General features: G+C 57.2%; 1 protein-coding gene across 1 annotated transcript in view; it reads left to right on the top strand.

Annotated features, from left to right (window-relative positions):
* Positions 1-12,620, top strand: part of DNAH17 (dynein axonemal heavy chain 17) — a 154,366-nt gene that overhangs the window by 83,315 nt on the left and 58,431 nt on the right. Inside the window, exons 29-42 of the mRNA XM_073798250.1 lie at positions 1,513-1,635; positions 2,545-2,892; positions 2,993-3,084; positions 3,481-3,607; positions 4,349-4,501; positions 5,841-5,966; positions 6,111-6,218; positions 6,928-7,059; positions 7,396-7,556; positions 8,159-8,315; positions 9,402-9,506; positions 11,304-11,461; positions 11,926-12,064; positions 12,222-12,449. Coding sequence (XP_073654351.1) covers positions 1,513-1,635; positions 2,545-2,892; positions 2,993-3,084; positions 3,481-3,607; positions 4,349-4,501; positions 5,841-5,966; positions 6,111-6,218; positions 6,928-7,059; positions 7,396-7,556; positions 8,159-8,315; positions 9,402-9,506; positions 11,304-11,461; positions 11,926-12,064; positions 12,222-12,449 — 2,157 coding nt within the window. The remainder of the gene's footprint in view (positions 1-1,512; positions 1,636-2,544; positions 2,893-2,992; positions 3,085-3,480; positions 3,608-4,348; positions 4,502-5,840; positions 5,967-6,110; positions 6,219-6,927; positions 7,060-7,395; positions 7,557-8,158; positions 8,316-9,401; positions 9,507-11,303; positions 11,462-11,925; positions 12,065-12,221; positions 12,450-12,620) is intronic.

Genomic DNA, 12,620 nt, shown 5'->3' on the forward strand with positions numbered 1-12,620 from the left:
AGGGACCCCATCATTTTGATTTGCACCAGGCTCCTCAAATTATGCAGCCAGTTCTGGTTGAAAGGTGAATGTCCCCGGGGCTCAGGACGTTTGGGGCGGAGGAATAGCTCCCCGGGTCCCCCACGCGCCACCGGAACACAGAGTCCTAGCACCCAAATTTTCCCAGGGGTATCCCCCAGTGGGGGGTCACTGGCCTTGACACTCACAGAAGGCAAATAGGAACATCCCCACCGTCAGCAAACATTGAACAAAACTCTGTGGAACGGCTACTCTGCAGAGGCCCCGCGTAGGTGCCAAGGATGCAGAGACAGAACACGGGCCCTGCTCTCAGGGAAGCAAAGGAAGAAAGAACAGCGTGGGTCACGGTGTTTGGGACGCCAAATGGGATGCTCAGGGGTGGTTCTAGGAGCATAGAGTAGGCAGTCACCTCCATGGCGAGGAAAGGGCAGGAACGGCTTCAGGAGCACACGGGATGTGGCCTGGGCCCTGGCGGGGAGAAACAGACGAGCAGAAGGGTTATCCTGAGTGCTGAGACCACTGGCCAGCAGGCTCGTGTACCCCATCCAGGGCCTGGGAGAGACCCCCGGGCGGTGATCAACAAGCAACTAAAACGTCCCAGGCACTGGGCATCACCGAGGACTGTTGAGACCCGGGCAGGTATTTTTCCAGCCATGATTGAGAGACACTCGATTCCATCACTTGGTTAAGCCAGTTTCCATGGCAGGCTTGGAATCGGGGCCTGGAAACGTCTGTCTATGTGACAGCGAGAAGGATTTGAGGACTGGGTGACACCATGAAAACACCTGGTATTGTTACTGGAGTAATAGTACCTGTGACTTGGCCACTACTGTTACTAACATGGCAGCTCCCTGAGGTGGTGGATCAGGTCCTGCGACTGCTGTAACAGAGCCCCACACCATGGGGGCTTAAAACCACAGAAGTGTAGTCTTCCCTGGCTCTGGAGGCCAAAAACCTGAAATCAAGGTGTCGGCAGGACCGTGATCCCTCTGGCAGTCTAGGCGAGGGCCCTTCCCTGCCTCTTCCAGCTTCCGGTGGCCCCAGGCGATCCTTGGCTTGTGGCCGCATCCCTCCAATCCCTGCCTCAGTGGTCACGTGGGCTCTTCTGCATTTCAAATCTCCCTCCCCTTTCTCTGTTGACAACACCTGTCATCGGATTTAGGTTCCGTGCAGTTGATCCAGGACGATTTCATCTCAAGATCCTTAACAGCTGCAAAGACTCTATTTCCAAATAAGGTCACATTCTGAGGTCCAGGTGGACATGAATCTGGGGGGGACACTATTCAATCCCCTATCAGTGGACTCTGCTGTTACCAGTTTGACAGGGAGGAGAGGCGAGGCCTGGAGAAGTGACTGCCCAAGTCACGGAGCTTCCAACTGCCCCCGCCATGGCCTGGGTTCCTCCCTCGCCTGCCTCTCCATGAAGGACAAAGCTGTCCCTCAACGGGAGAACATGTGACCTTACGTGGAATGTGCCTCTTTTTTTTCCCGTAGGTGAAGTTTGAAATGTCAGATGAGACCACCCTGGCGGATTTACTCCAGCTGAACCTACATAAATACGAAGACGAGGTCCAGAACATCGTAGACAAGGCTGTGAAAGAGTCTGGCATGGAAAAGGTAGCCTTTGTTGACAGCAAAGTGCGTTTTGTAGGGGGTGATGCTGAACCCGACCCACCTGCCTAACCCTACTGAACTCTCCTCCTCTACGAAGCACCCTCACTTGCGGTCCATCCTGCCTCGGCCTTCTGAGAAGCTGAAGGGGGGGCGGGGGCAGGAGGGCCGGCCATCAGCCAGTACCCGGGGCAGTTCCAGGACACACGGAAAGTCTGGCTGACTCCTTTGCAATCCAAACCTCTCTCCTCACCTGTTTTTTGAGTTTGAATTGTCACATTTTGTCTTTCTTTTTTTTAACAAACTTATTGAGCTCTAAATCACATACCATATACCATTCACCCATTTAAAGTGTACAATTCAATGGCTTTTAGCATATTTACAGATACGTGCAACCATCACATATTAGAATTAGTCAATTTTAGAACATTTTCATCTCCTCAAAAAGCAATGAAACCCAGACGCTTTAGCTGTGACCCCCCATCTTCTCATACCCCCCACCCCAGCTCTAAGCAACCATGAACCCACTTTCTGTTTCTACAGGTTTGCCTTTTCTGGACATTTCGTATAAAGGGAAACAAATAATATGTGGGCTTCAGTGTCTGGCTCCTGTCACTGAGCATGTTTTCAGGTTTCCTTCATGTTGTAGCATGTGCCTGGGCTTCGTTCTTTCTTATGGCCAAATAATGTTTCATTATATGAATACACCACATTTTGTTGATCTGTTCATCCACTGAGGGACATCTGGGTTGTTTCCATCTGTTGGCCATTGTAAATAACATTGGCATGAACATTTTGGCTTTCTGAAAAGCGCCTCCTTTCTGAAGGGGTTCCTTCCATGTTCTAGGAAACTCTGGGTCCTTTTCAGCCCCTCATGCCAGACACTTGCTGAGCCGATTTCTGTTCCCCCAAAAGGTGCTGAAAACCCTGGATAGTACCTGGTCCACCATGGAGTTTGAGCACAGGCGGCACCCGCGGACAGGCACCATGTTGCTCAAGACGGATGAGGTGCTGGTGGAGACGCTGGAGGACAGCCAGGTGCAGCTGCAGAACCTGATGATGTCCAAGTACCTGTCCCACTTCCTGAAGGAGGTGACGAGCTGGCAGCAGAAACTGTCCGCCGCGGACTCGGTCATCTCCATCTGGTTCGAGGTCCAGAGAACCTGGAGCCACCTGGAGAGCATCTTCATTGGTTCCAAAGACATCCGCGCCCAGCTGCCGGAGGACTCCCAACGCTTTGATGACATCGACCAGGAGTTCAAGGTGAGCACAGCTCTCTCGCCCCTGCCTGGGCACTTTCGGAAATGGCTCCGTTGGAGAAAACAGGGCTCCTGATGCCGTGGCGGCCCCTTTCTCTTCCCAGGCCTTGATGGAGGAGGCGGTGAAAACACCCAACGTGGTCGAAGCCACCAACAAACCTGGTCTCTATAACAAACTTGAGAACCTGAAGAAGAGGTGGGTCCCACACTGTCCAGGGGAGGGGCTTCGCTGTGGCAGAAACCCGAGTCATGCGCCCCTTGCTGGCCAGGATGGGGAAAGCCCCAGGTTGTGGGTTAACACATCCCCTTCCTCCGAGTGCGAGCTCTCGGGCCACATCCTGCCACGCCGGCCACAGAGCGGGCCTTCAGCCTCAGAAGAAGCACTGACTGCAGAGATTAAACTATACCCTATCATACCTGGGGACACCCACCAGGTCAGGGGCTGGCAGAGAACAAGTGTGGAAGATTTGAATCAAACTGGGGCTGTGAACAGCCTGGGCGTCTCCGGGGCTGTCCGTCTAGCACGTGGAAGGATGGGCTGGAAAAGACCCTCTGTCGAGCAGGACTCAGCAGCCTTGTTTCCTCCCCCAAGGTTGGCCATGTGTGAAAAGGCCCTGGCCGAATATTTAGAGACAAAAAGACTTGCTTTCCCAAGGTTCTACTTCGTCTCCTCAGCCGACCTCCTGGACATTCTCTCCAACGGAAACGACCCCGTGGAGGTAGGTGGGCCCCTGGCATTGTGAAGAGAGGCCGACCTCAGGTGCGGCCTCCAGGCTCCAGGCGGGTCCCGGCTTGGCTCCATGTCCAGGTGGCCCTGGGATGTTGGAGGAGTGTCCACAGGTGTCCCTGTGGCATCTCCACAAGGTCATCCACACCTGAAACCACCCAGGGGCTGGGCCATGACAGAAAGACCTGGGACTGGTCTCAGACCCTGCCCTTCCCTCCCCAAGCCTCATCCGTGTCCTCTGGAAAATGGGTGAGATGCCCGTTTCTGAGAGACACGCCTGCTCCTCCTAATAAATCCCAGGCGCCAGGAAGAAAAGGTCCCTTGAGGTTCCTCTTCTAAAAGAGAGGAGGGTTAGCTACCCCGGCGAAGGGAAGCGACTGTCTTATTTTAATCATGAAGTTCCAGACGCACAAGAAGGCAGCCACAGGGTGGCCCACAATTTAGGTTCTGAGCGTCTGACCTAGGGACGCGGGTCCCATGCCGGGGACAGAACCTTCTCAAGGAAAAGAAATCTTCAGGAACAGACATTCGGAAGGTTCCACCTGAGAGCAGTTTTTGCCATTTGTTGGCTAAGTGCGTTCAGTCAACATCCCAGAGGCGGTGGGGGGGGGGGGGGGGGTATAAGCCAAAAAAAAAAAGATGCTTAAAACCTCCCGAGGAAGACCCAGGCTGCGTGTCTCCTGCCTTTGAACCCCTTGGCTGCAAAATCCAGTGATCCCCCCGCCCAATCCAGGTGAGCCGCCACCTGTCCAAGCTCTTCGACAGCCTGTGTAAACTGAAGTTCCGCCTCGACGCCGACGGGAAGCCGCTCAAGTGTGGCCTGGGCATGTACAGCAAGGAGGACGAGTACGTGGACTTTGACCGGGAATGTGACCTCTCGGGGCAGGTGCGTGCGTGTGCGGAGGGACGCCCCCGCCCCAACCCGGGACGACAGTGCAGCGTGTACAGGGCCACACGGCCTCAGACAGGCTGTCACCCCCAGCCTGGGACCACCCCTCTCTCCTTCCCTCTGCCTCTCAGAACAAATGCTTAAGGGGCTTCTCTATAGAATTTCCAGCACAGCCTTACCTACACAGTATGAGGTGCATTGTGAGAAAAAAAAGAAGAGAAAGGAGGGGACGGAGGGGGAGAAAAGGTTTATTAATGCCATTGAGTCTTTATTATTTTATTTATTATTATTAATGCCAAGGGGTTAGTGTTAGCAGCACCCGCCCCCCTCTTTGAAGGGGGCCACACACACCTGAAGCAGCCAGTTCTCATTCCTGCCCAGCGTAAGGGGCTTTACTGCTTTGATTTAGCAGGGGGGTCCCTTTACCTTGGGCAGCCCGGCCCCCTTTCCAGCTTCCCCCCACCCCAGGAGGCTGCTCCCTTCTGCTGACAGCAAGCTTCCCGGCTGCCCTCCACGCCCCCCCTCCCCCAATCTCTTTGCCCAAGTATTGATCAAGCCTTCGAATCGATCTTGACATTAGCCTAAGCGAAATGTAATTCAGAGGTAAGTCAGCTTGGGGGGTAAAAATCTCACACAAGAAAACTCAAGCTCCCACAACTAGAATTCGGAGAACCTGGCCAGATGGGGTTGGCAGGCCGGTGGCAGGATCCAGTCCTCAGTTCGTTCAGATGCTTCCCACACGTAACTGCTTACAGACATAACCACGAACTACAGTGAGCTCTGCCTGCACTGTCGTTGTAGTTTAAAAGAAAAACCAACCCAATTATCTCATTTCGGTATGTTCCCCCCAGTTGCAGTCAGTTGAAGTTTTGTATTTTAAGATACACACAAGGCTCGTCAGCAAGTTTGTCCACGTGACAGTCTAAGACCCTGAGATGATGCACCTGGAGAGCTAGTGGGGGCTCCACTAGTAAGGGACACGGGGCAGCGGGGCTGGGGGGACAGGCCCCGCGTCTCTGCACATCAGCACCACTTCATAGGGTCAGACATAGACTATCTTCTCCTCTTGATTTTTCTCTGGTTTCCTCTCCCTTCTCTGCGTAGAAACAGTTAATGCACACGAATGCCCAATGCAGCTAGTTGTGCGGGTACAGCTGGGCTTGCTGACCACATTTTTCAAGCTGATCATTCTTACTGCTCTGAAAACCTGGGTATTTCTACCCCTGGGATGATAAGGAGGAGGATGACAAATGGTCATTTAATTTGTAAATGACAAAGCAAGCCATCGGAATGAGCTGTGCTCACCCCTCTCCGGTCCCTGTGGCTCCGTCCCCAGGTGGAGGTCTGGCTGAACCGGGTGTTGGACAGGATGTGCGCCACGCTCCGCCACGAGATCCCGGAAGCCGTGATGACTTACGAGGAGAAGCCAAGGGAGCAGTGGATCTTCGACTACCCCGCCCAGGTCTGAGGCTGGGTGGGCGGAGCTCCCCTGTCCTGGGTTAGCCACAGTGGGCGGAGAACAGCCACCTTACTGATGTGAACTCTTCTGTCACGCTGAGAACGACGCTCACGTTGGGGGGGGGGCCGGGGGCCGCTCTGTTTTCAGATTGCGCTCGCGTGCACCCAGATCTGGTGGACAACCGAGGTGGGCCTGGCGTTTGCCAGGCTGGAGGAGGGCTACGAAAACGCCATCAGAGATTACAACAAGAAGCAGGTGTGTGCTCCCATCCCCTGTCCATCCAAAGCTTCTTGCTCTGAGGTGCCCACTTGTGCCACTGCCGTTTCTGTGGGTCAAAAGCAACCAAATACTGGCGCCCCCCAACATCCTTCTGCCCAAGAGTAACCGCTTTAGAAGTACATGACTTTAATGCTCTCTCTTTTTAAAAAAAATATTTATTTATTTATTTTTGGCTGTGTTGGGTCTTTGTTTCTGTGCGAGGGCTTTCTCTAGTTGTGGCAAGTGGGGGCCACTTTTGATTTAACTTTTTAAAAGATTCTTGGTTAGAAATTTAGAAACTAAAGATAATTTTTGAAATAAAAACCCCACCACCCATATATAACCCCGTCAACAAATTCTTATCTAACATTCTAATCTTTTTGTGTGCATGTAATCGATTCCTAGGCAAAAATATATAAACTGTCCACACAGCTTTAAAATCCTGGTTTTACGCAACGTCCGCCGTCTTTCACGGCATCCGATCTTCTTCTACACCATTTTTAGTGGCTCCTTGATATTCCACGGGGGGGCCTGTTCCCCAGCGTTCCCCACCCCCAGTTGGGGGATAGCGAGAGCTTCTTTCTGTGTCTCGTTGTTGTGAACAAGAGCATGGGGGTCTTCCCTACCCAACCGTGGGGGACCCCCCCCCCAGCCCGGAGTCCGCCCTGCGATGGGTGTCCCAGCCGAGGCGCCTTCGCTCCTGCAGATCAGTCAGCTGAACGCGCTCATCACCCTGCTCATCGGAAACCTCAACGCCGGGGACAGGACGAAGATCATGACCATCTGTACCATCGACGTCCACGCCCGGGATGTGGTCGCCAAGATGATCACCGCCAAGGCACGGGCGCTGGGAAGGGCCGGGAACCCCGCGGGGGGCTGGTGCCTGGGACTCCCGTGCACGCCCCCATCCCAGTTATTGCTGCTTCCTCCTGGGTTGAGGGAGGCGGGCGACACTACTCCGGGCAGTGGCTACCACCTCCTTCATCCCTTGTCTCGGCCCTGGTAAGCGACTGGACAAGCGGCCTGATCAGGGGTGCCCACGGTTCGGCGAGACTCAGTGGTGCACGGAGTTAGGCTTGACGTAGGCACCGTGGGAGGAGCCGGAGGCCAGGGAGCCCCCCCCGACCCCGGGGCAGGGGCCAGCGGGAGGCAAACCGGCCTGCCCCTCCTGCAGGTGGAGAGCGCCCAGGCCTTCACCTGGCAGTCCCAGCTGCGGCACCGCTGGGATGAGGAGAAGAAGCACTGCTTTGCCAACATCTGCGACGCCCAGATCCAGTACTCGTACGAGTACCTGGGCAACACTCCACGACTGGTCATCACCCCGCTCACCGACAGGTGAGGACGCACCAGCCGCCTTCCTGCCTGGCCCTGAGCAATGCAGCGGGGGGACTCTCACTGTTCTCTGGGCCCTTCCCCGTGAGTCCTTGCGCTGTCAGACCCGAACGTGCCCTGCTGAGGCTGACGGGTCCGGGCATTTGGGTCAGATTCAGTCCTGCTACCGGCCAGGCACCCAGACTCGGGGGCCACGATCCTATTCCCTCCCTCCGACCCTGGCTGTATGGCCTTGGGGGTGTTCCTCAGCCTCTCTGAGGACCTGCGAAGTGGGGACGTTATTTTATAAATCCTCAGCAGCTCGTTGAGGGTCAAGCGAGTCATTTAACAGCAAAAAGCACTCAGACCAGCAGCTGCTCAGAGCGAACCGTCAGTGACTGTGACGTTAGGCAGTGGCCTCCTCTAACGCCCTGGTGGGCACAGCCCCCATGTGGCATCCGCCCCGGCAAGACGGTGTCTGCTCTTTGGCGACATCACAAGTGCTTCCCACCGGCTCCCTTTGGTGCCTCCTTGGGGCTTGGGGGGGGGGTGTCACTGAACCACAGTGAAAGAACGTGGGCGGCTGTGGGGTTGCCGCCCGCGAGGTGATCGGAGGTCCTTTGCAGATGCTATATAACCTTGACCCAGTCCCTCCACCTGATCATGGGCGGAGCCCCCGCTGGCCCTGCCGGGACTGGCAAGACAGAGACGACCAAGGACCTGGGCAGAGCCCTGGGCATCATGGTCTACGTCTTCAACTGCTCCGAGCAGATGGACTACAAGGTACGCATCCCAGGCCCAGGGGGGCCTGAAGTCCCCAGGGAGGACCACCCACGGCCCCTCCCTCAGAAGGCACAGCCTCCACGCCCCAAGTGAGCTCTAGATGTGTGCACACTGCCGGCCGGACCCAGGCAGGAGGCACCAGCTCCCCAGCTTGCTGACGGCGTCCACCAGACAGAGAGGCTGAGTAGTGGTGCCCCGACTGGCGGCCTTGGCCCTCCTGGGAGGCTGGGCCTCTGCAGCATGACCAGCGTGTCTGGTAGAGGCTCTCAGGGTGGGCACAACCAGTCCTGCCTCCCCTGGGGAGGTAACCCCTCCCAACCTACATTCCAAGCTTGTCCCCGGCAACTGGGGGCACCAGACAGAGTGAGCACCTTTGAGAGCTTGGGGGGCAGGGTAGCATGAGGGGTGGGTATAGGGTAGGGGCTGGGTCCTAGCGGTCACTGGAGACTTTGCAGGACAGCCACAGCTCTCAAAGGGCCCGGAAGAGGGGTGACCATGGAGGTCAGGTCCAAGCAGCCCCTGGGGGCCGGGGGGGACACTGAGATCAGGAGCTCGGGCCTGCAGGGGGCCTCCCTGCCCCACCCCCATCGGAGCCCCACAGTCCAGGGGACCCCATCTTGAGGCTGAGGGTGGGGACGGCTGCCCCTTCTGACTCTCAAGGCCGCAGCCTGCACCGGCCTTCTGGGTTTTAGAAAAGTGAAATCTGAAGCTGGATCCTCCCAGAAGGAATCCTGTATGTAAACGTTGAAGAACCATCCTGATTATCCAGCTGGGGCCTGCCGTCCGTCCCCATACCTTAGAGGGAAGCCCCCTCTCCTGTGTGCTAGCGGGAAATGCAAGGGCTGAACTTTACACAAACTCGCTAATCTGAGCCCGGGCAAAGCCCCCATGCCAGGGAGGGTCTGGACTCTTCCTGGCACCCGGCCCCGGGCAGGATTATCCCTCCCAGGGAGTGAACGTCCTGCCTCTAGCCTTCTGAGGGCCCCAAAGTTCCCAAGCCTGACCCTCGGCCAGGGGGCTGATGGGGCAGGTAGGGGCTCCCGGCAGGGCTCTCCACGCGTGCTTCTCCCATCTCACCCTTTCTAGTCCTGTGGCAATATCTACAAGGGCCTGGCCCAGACTGGAGCCTGGGGCTGCTTCGATGAGTTCAATCGAATCTCCGTGGAGGTCTTGTCTGTGATCGCCGTACAGGTAGGGCCCGCGTGGTCTCTGGGTCACGTACGGGAACTCACTGCCCTGCCGGCTTGGCGCTCGTCAGCTTTCCTGTAGGGTCAGGTCAGCCTCACTGAGTTGGGGGGTGTGGCACAAAGGTGAGCGGGACCCCAGCCCTGTCCTTCAGGGGCCCACAGACCCAGTGGCACATATGTAACCGAATACAGACGAGGGGATAATCAGTTTTGCCTAGGGGACCAGGACAGAGGGCTTGGTCTCAATTACCAATGGAGCTGGGCATTGAAGGATGTCTAGGAGTTTATCAGTTAGACAAGGGTGCTGGGAGGGAGAGAAGGAGGAAATGAGCCCGAGTATTTTGGGAACACCCATGACAGAGTGCAGGACTGCCTAGTTCTGGGCTTTATTTGAACTGTCTGTGCCTTCATCTTCTAATCTGTAGAATGGGTTTGCTGGCAGGATTAGGGGTGAGTGCAGGTAGCTGGCCTCCTCCACTGTTGTTTCCCCACCTTGGCATAGACATGGAACTATCCCCAAGCCCTGGGGCTGGAGGCCAGTACTGCAAAGAGAGGACGAGGGCAGCCAGCGCCCCCTGGACCCATGGGCAATGCTGACGGCTGCCTTGGGGACCCCTGCCCCCAAAGTCAGTGCACAGACCCCAGGATAATCACGTAGAGCTCTGTTGACTCGGATGGAGGAGCAGGAACTGGGACGGAACATTAGGAGAGGCTCCACGTGGAGGGGAGGGGTCCCACCGCCAGCCCCTGCCCTGCTGGGTTGTGAGCCGCACGCTGCAGACCAGTCTGGGAGGAAAGTCCTGGACAACTAGGCATGCGCTTTGCTCCAAAGCCCCAGGCTCGTAGGTCAGGGCTTAAACTGTGGCTGCAGGGCGCCCTCCAGTGGTGGCTTGGAGATTTGCAGCTGCTCAGCACCACCGAGGGTCAAAGGCAGCTAATGGTCCCTGAATTCAGATTTCACCCGGGGCTGAGTTTCTTTTTTTTTTTTTTTTCTTTTTGTGGTAAGTGGGCCTCTCACTGTTGTGGCCTCTCCTGTTGCGGAGCACAGGCTCCGGACGCACAGGCTCAGCGGCCATGGCTCACGGGCCTAGCCGCTCCATGGCATGCGGGATCTTCCCGGATGGGGGCACGAACCCATGTACGCTGCATTTGCAGACGGACTCTTAACCACTGAGCCACCAGGGAAGCCCGGGGCTGACTTTCTGATGTGGGGATGGCTACCAGTCAGCCCTCCCACGGGTCACACTGCCCGAGCAGGAACGGGACACACAGAACGGCCAGGGGGTGGGACGCCACTCAGTAATATCAAGGAACAACCCCAACCTGGAGGAACCCCCAGGGCGTCTCACTGAGTGACCAAAGCCCGTCTCAGGTGACACACTGTACCATCCCGCTTACTAACGTTCACGAAAGACAGAATCACAGAAACGGGAGCAAATGAGTGGTTGCAGGGGGTCGGGGAGGGCAGGGTGGGAGAACGATGGGGGTGGCTATAGAGGGTGACAACACCTGAGGTCACAGAAACGTCCCATCATCACGTGGCTGTCCTGGTGGTGATGCTGCACTACGGTCACCCTTGGGGGGCGCCTGGGAGGGGCCCATGGGATCCCCTCCTCGTTCGTTCTTACAACCGCATGTGAATCTACGGTTGTATCAAAGTTTAAAGTTTAATTTAAAAAAAGAAAAATCAGGAAGGTCCTCCGCAAATGCACAGCCACACACTTTAGCACAAACGACGATCCGTCCCGCCCGTCGAAGGTGGTCATTCCCACGTGAACGCGTCTGTATACCCACTGTTTAGGTAAAATGTATCCAAGATGCAATTCGGGCCAAGAAAGAAACGTTTAATTTCCTGGGAGAGATGATAAGGCTTATCCCCAGTGTTGGCCTCTTCATCACCATGAACCCCGGGTACGCCGGACGCACGGAGCTGCCCGAGAACTTAAAGGCCTTGTTCAGGTGTGTGGTGGGCGCGGATGGCATGAGGAAGTGCCCAGGAGGGCGCTGTGGAGGGCAGAGGGCGAGGCCGACCAGAGGGGGCTGTGGGAGAGGAGGAGTCTGGAGACAAGGCCTGAGTAAGAAGGACCAGCCCGCCGGGGCCTCTGACACCTGGGATGGAGGTCCCGTTTCCGGTACATCCAGCCAGTGAGGGAGGACAGGGCTCAGGTGACTCTCAGAGGAGTTGAGTCAAGGGATGCAGGGCCTGGAGACGCCCCTGCGCAGGGTGTAGGAGGAACAAGTGAAGCGGGAGCGCAGCCAAGCGGCGGGTGGGGGCCTGGGAACCCGGCTCCGCGCCTAGACTCTCAGCCAGTGGTGCTGTGCTCCTCCTGGCAGGTGAGGTGTGCCCCTAGGTGACAAGGGGCAGGTGGGGGCATGGTTGGAAGAGGGGGAGAAGCCAAGGCAGACCCCGCTGACCCCCGCAGGCCCTGCGCCATGGTGGTCCCCGACTTTGAACTGATATGCGAGATCATGCTGGTGTCTGAGGGCTTCCTGGAGGCCCGCCTTCTGGCCAGGAAGTTCATCACACTCTACACCTTGTGCAAAGAGCTGCTGTCAAAGCAGGTGTGTGACAGCGTCCTGGGCCCACAGAGCTGGGGTCGGGAGGGGTTACGAACGCAGGTGGCCCGCATGCCTCCACGCGTCCCGGCGGCAGGCTGGCCTCCGTCCCAGCACCCCGCCGGCGCGCTCACGCCCGCCCGGCCCTGCCCTCCACTCGCAGGATCATTATGACTGGGGCTTGCGGGCCATCAAGTCTGTGCTGGTGGTGGCCGGCTCCCTGAAGAGGGCCGACCCCGGCCGAGCAGAGGACCAGGTGCTGATGAGGGCGCTCAGGGACTTCAACATCCCCAAGATCGTCGCCGACGACCTGCCCGTGTTCATGGGGCTCATCGGGGACCTCTTCCCTGCGCTGGACGTGCCTCGGAAACGGGACCTGAATTTTGAGAAGGTAGGTACAGCCAGGGTCACGGTGGTCCGGGAAGCCACACCCCAGCCTCCTTCCCGCCGAGGATGCCTCTTTCCGCCACACACTGTGGCAGGTACCCACACTGGGGTGGTGGTCACGTCTGCCAGCGGGCAATGGCCACACATGCACGGCTCCCTCTGCCTCGAGGAACGT

Source organism: Tursiops truncatus, chromosome 20 (genome assembly GCF_011762595.2).
Source record: "Tursiops truncatus isolate mTurTru1 chromosome 20, mTurTru1.mat.Y, whole genome shotgun sequence".
Lineage (NCBI taxonomy): Eukaryota > Metazoa > Chordata > Mammalia > Artiodactyla > Delphinidae > Tursiops > Tursiops truncatus.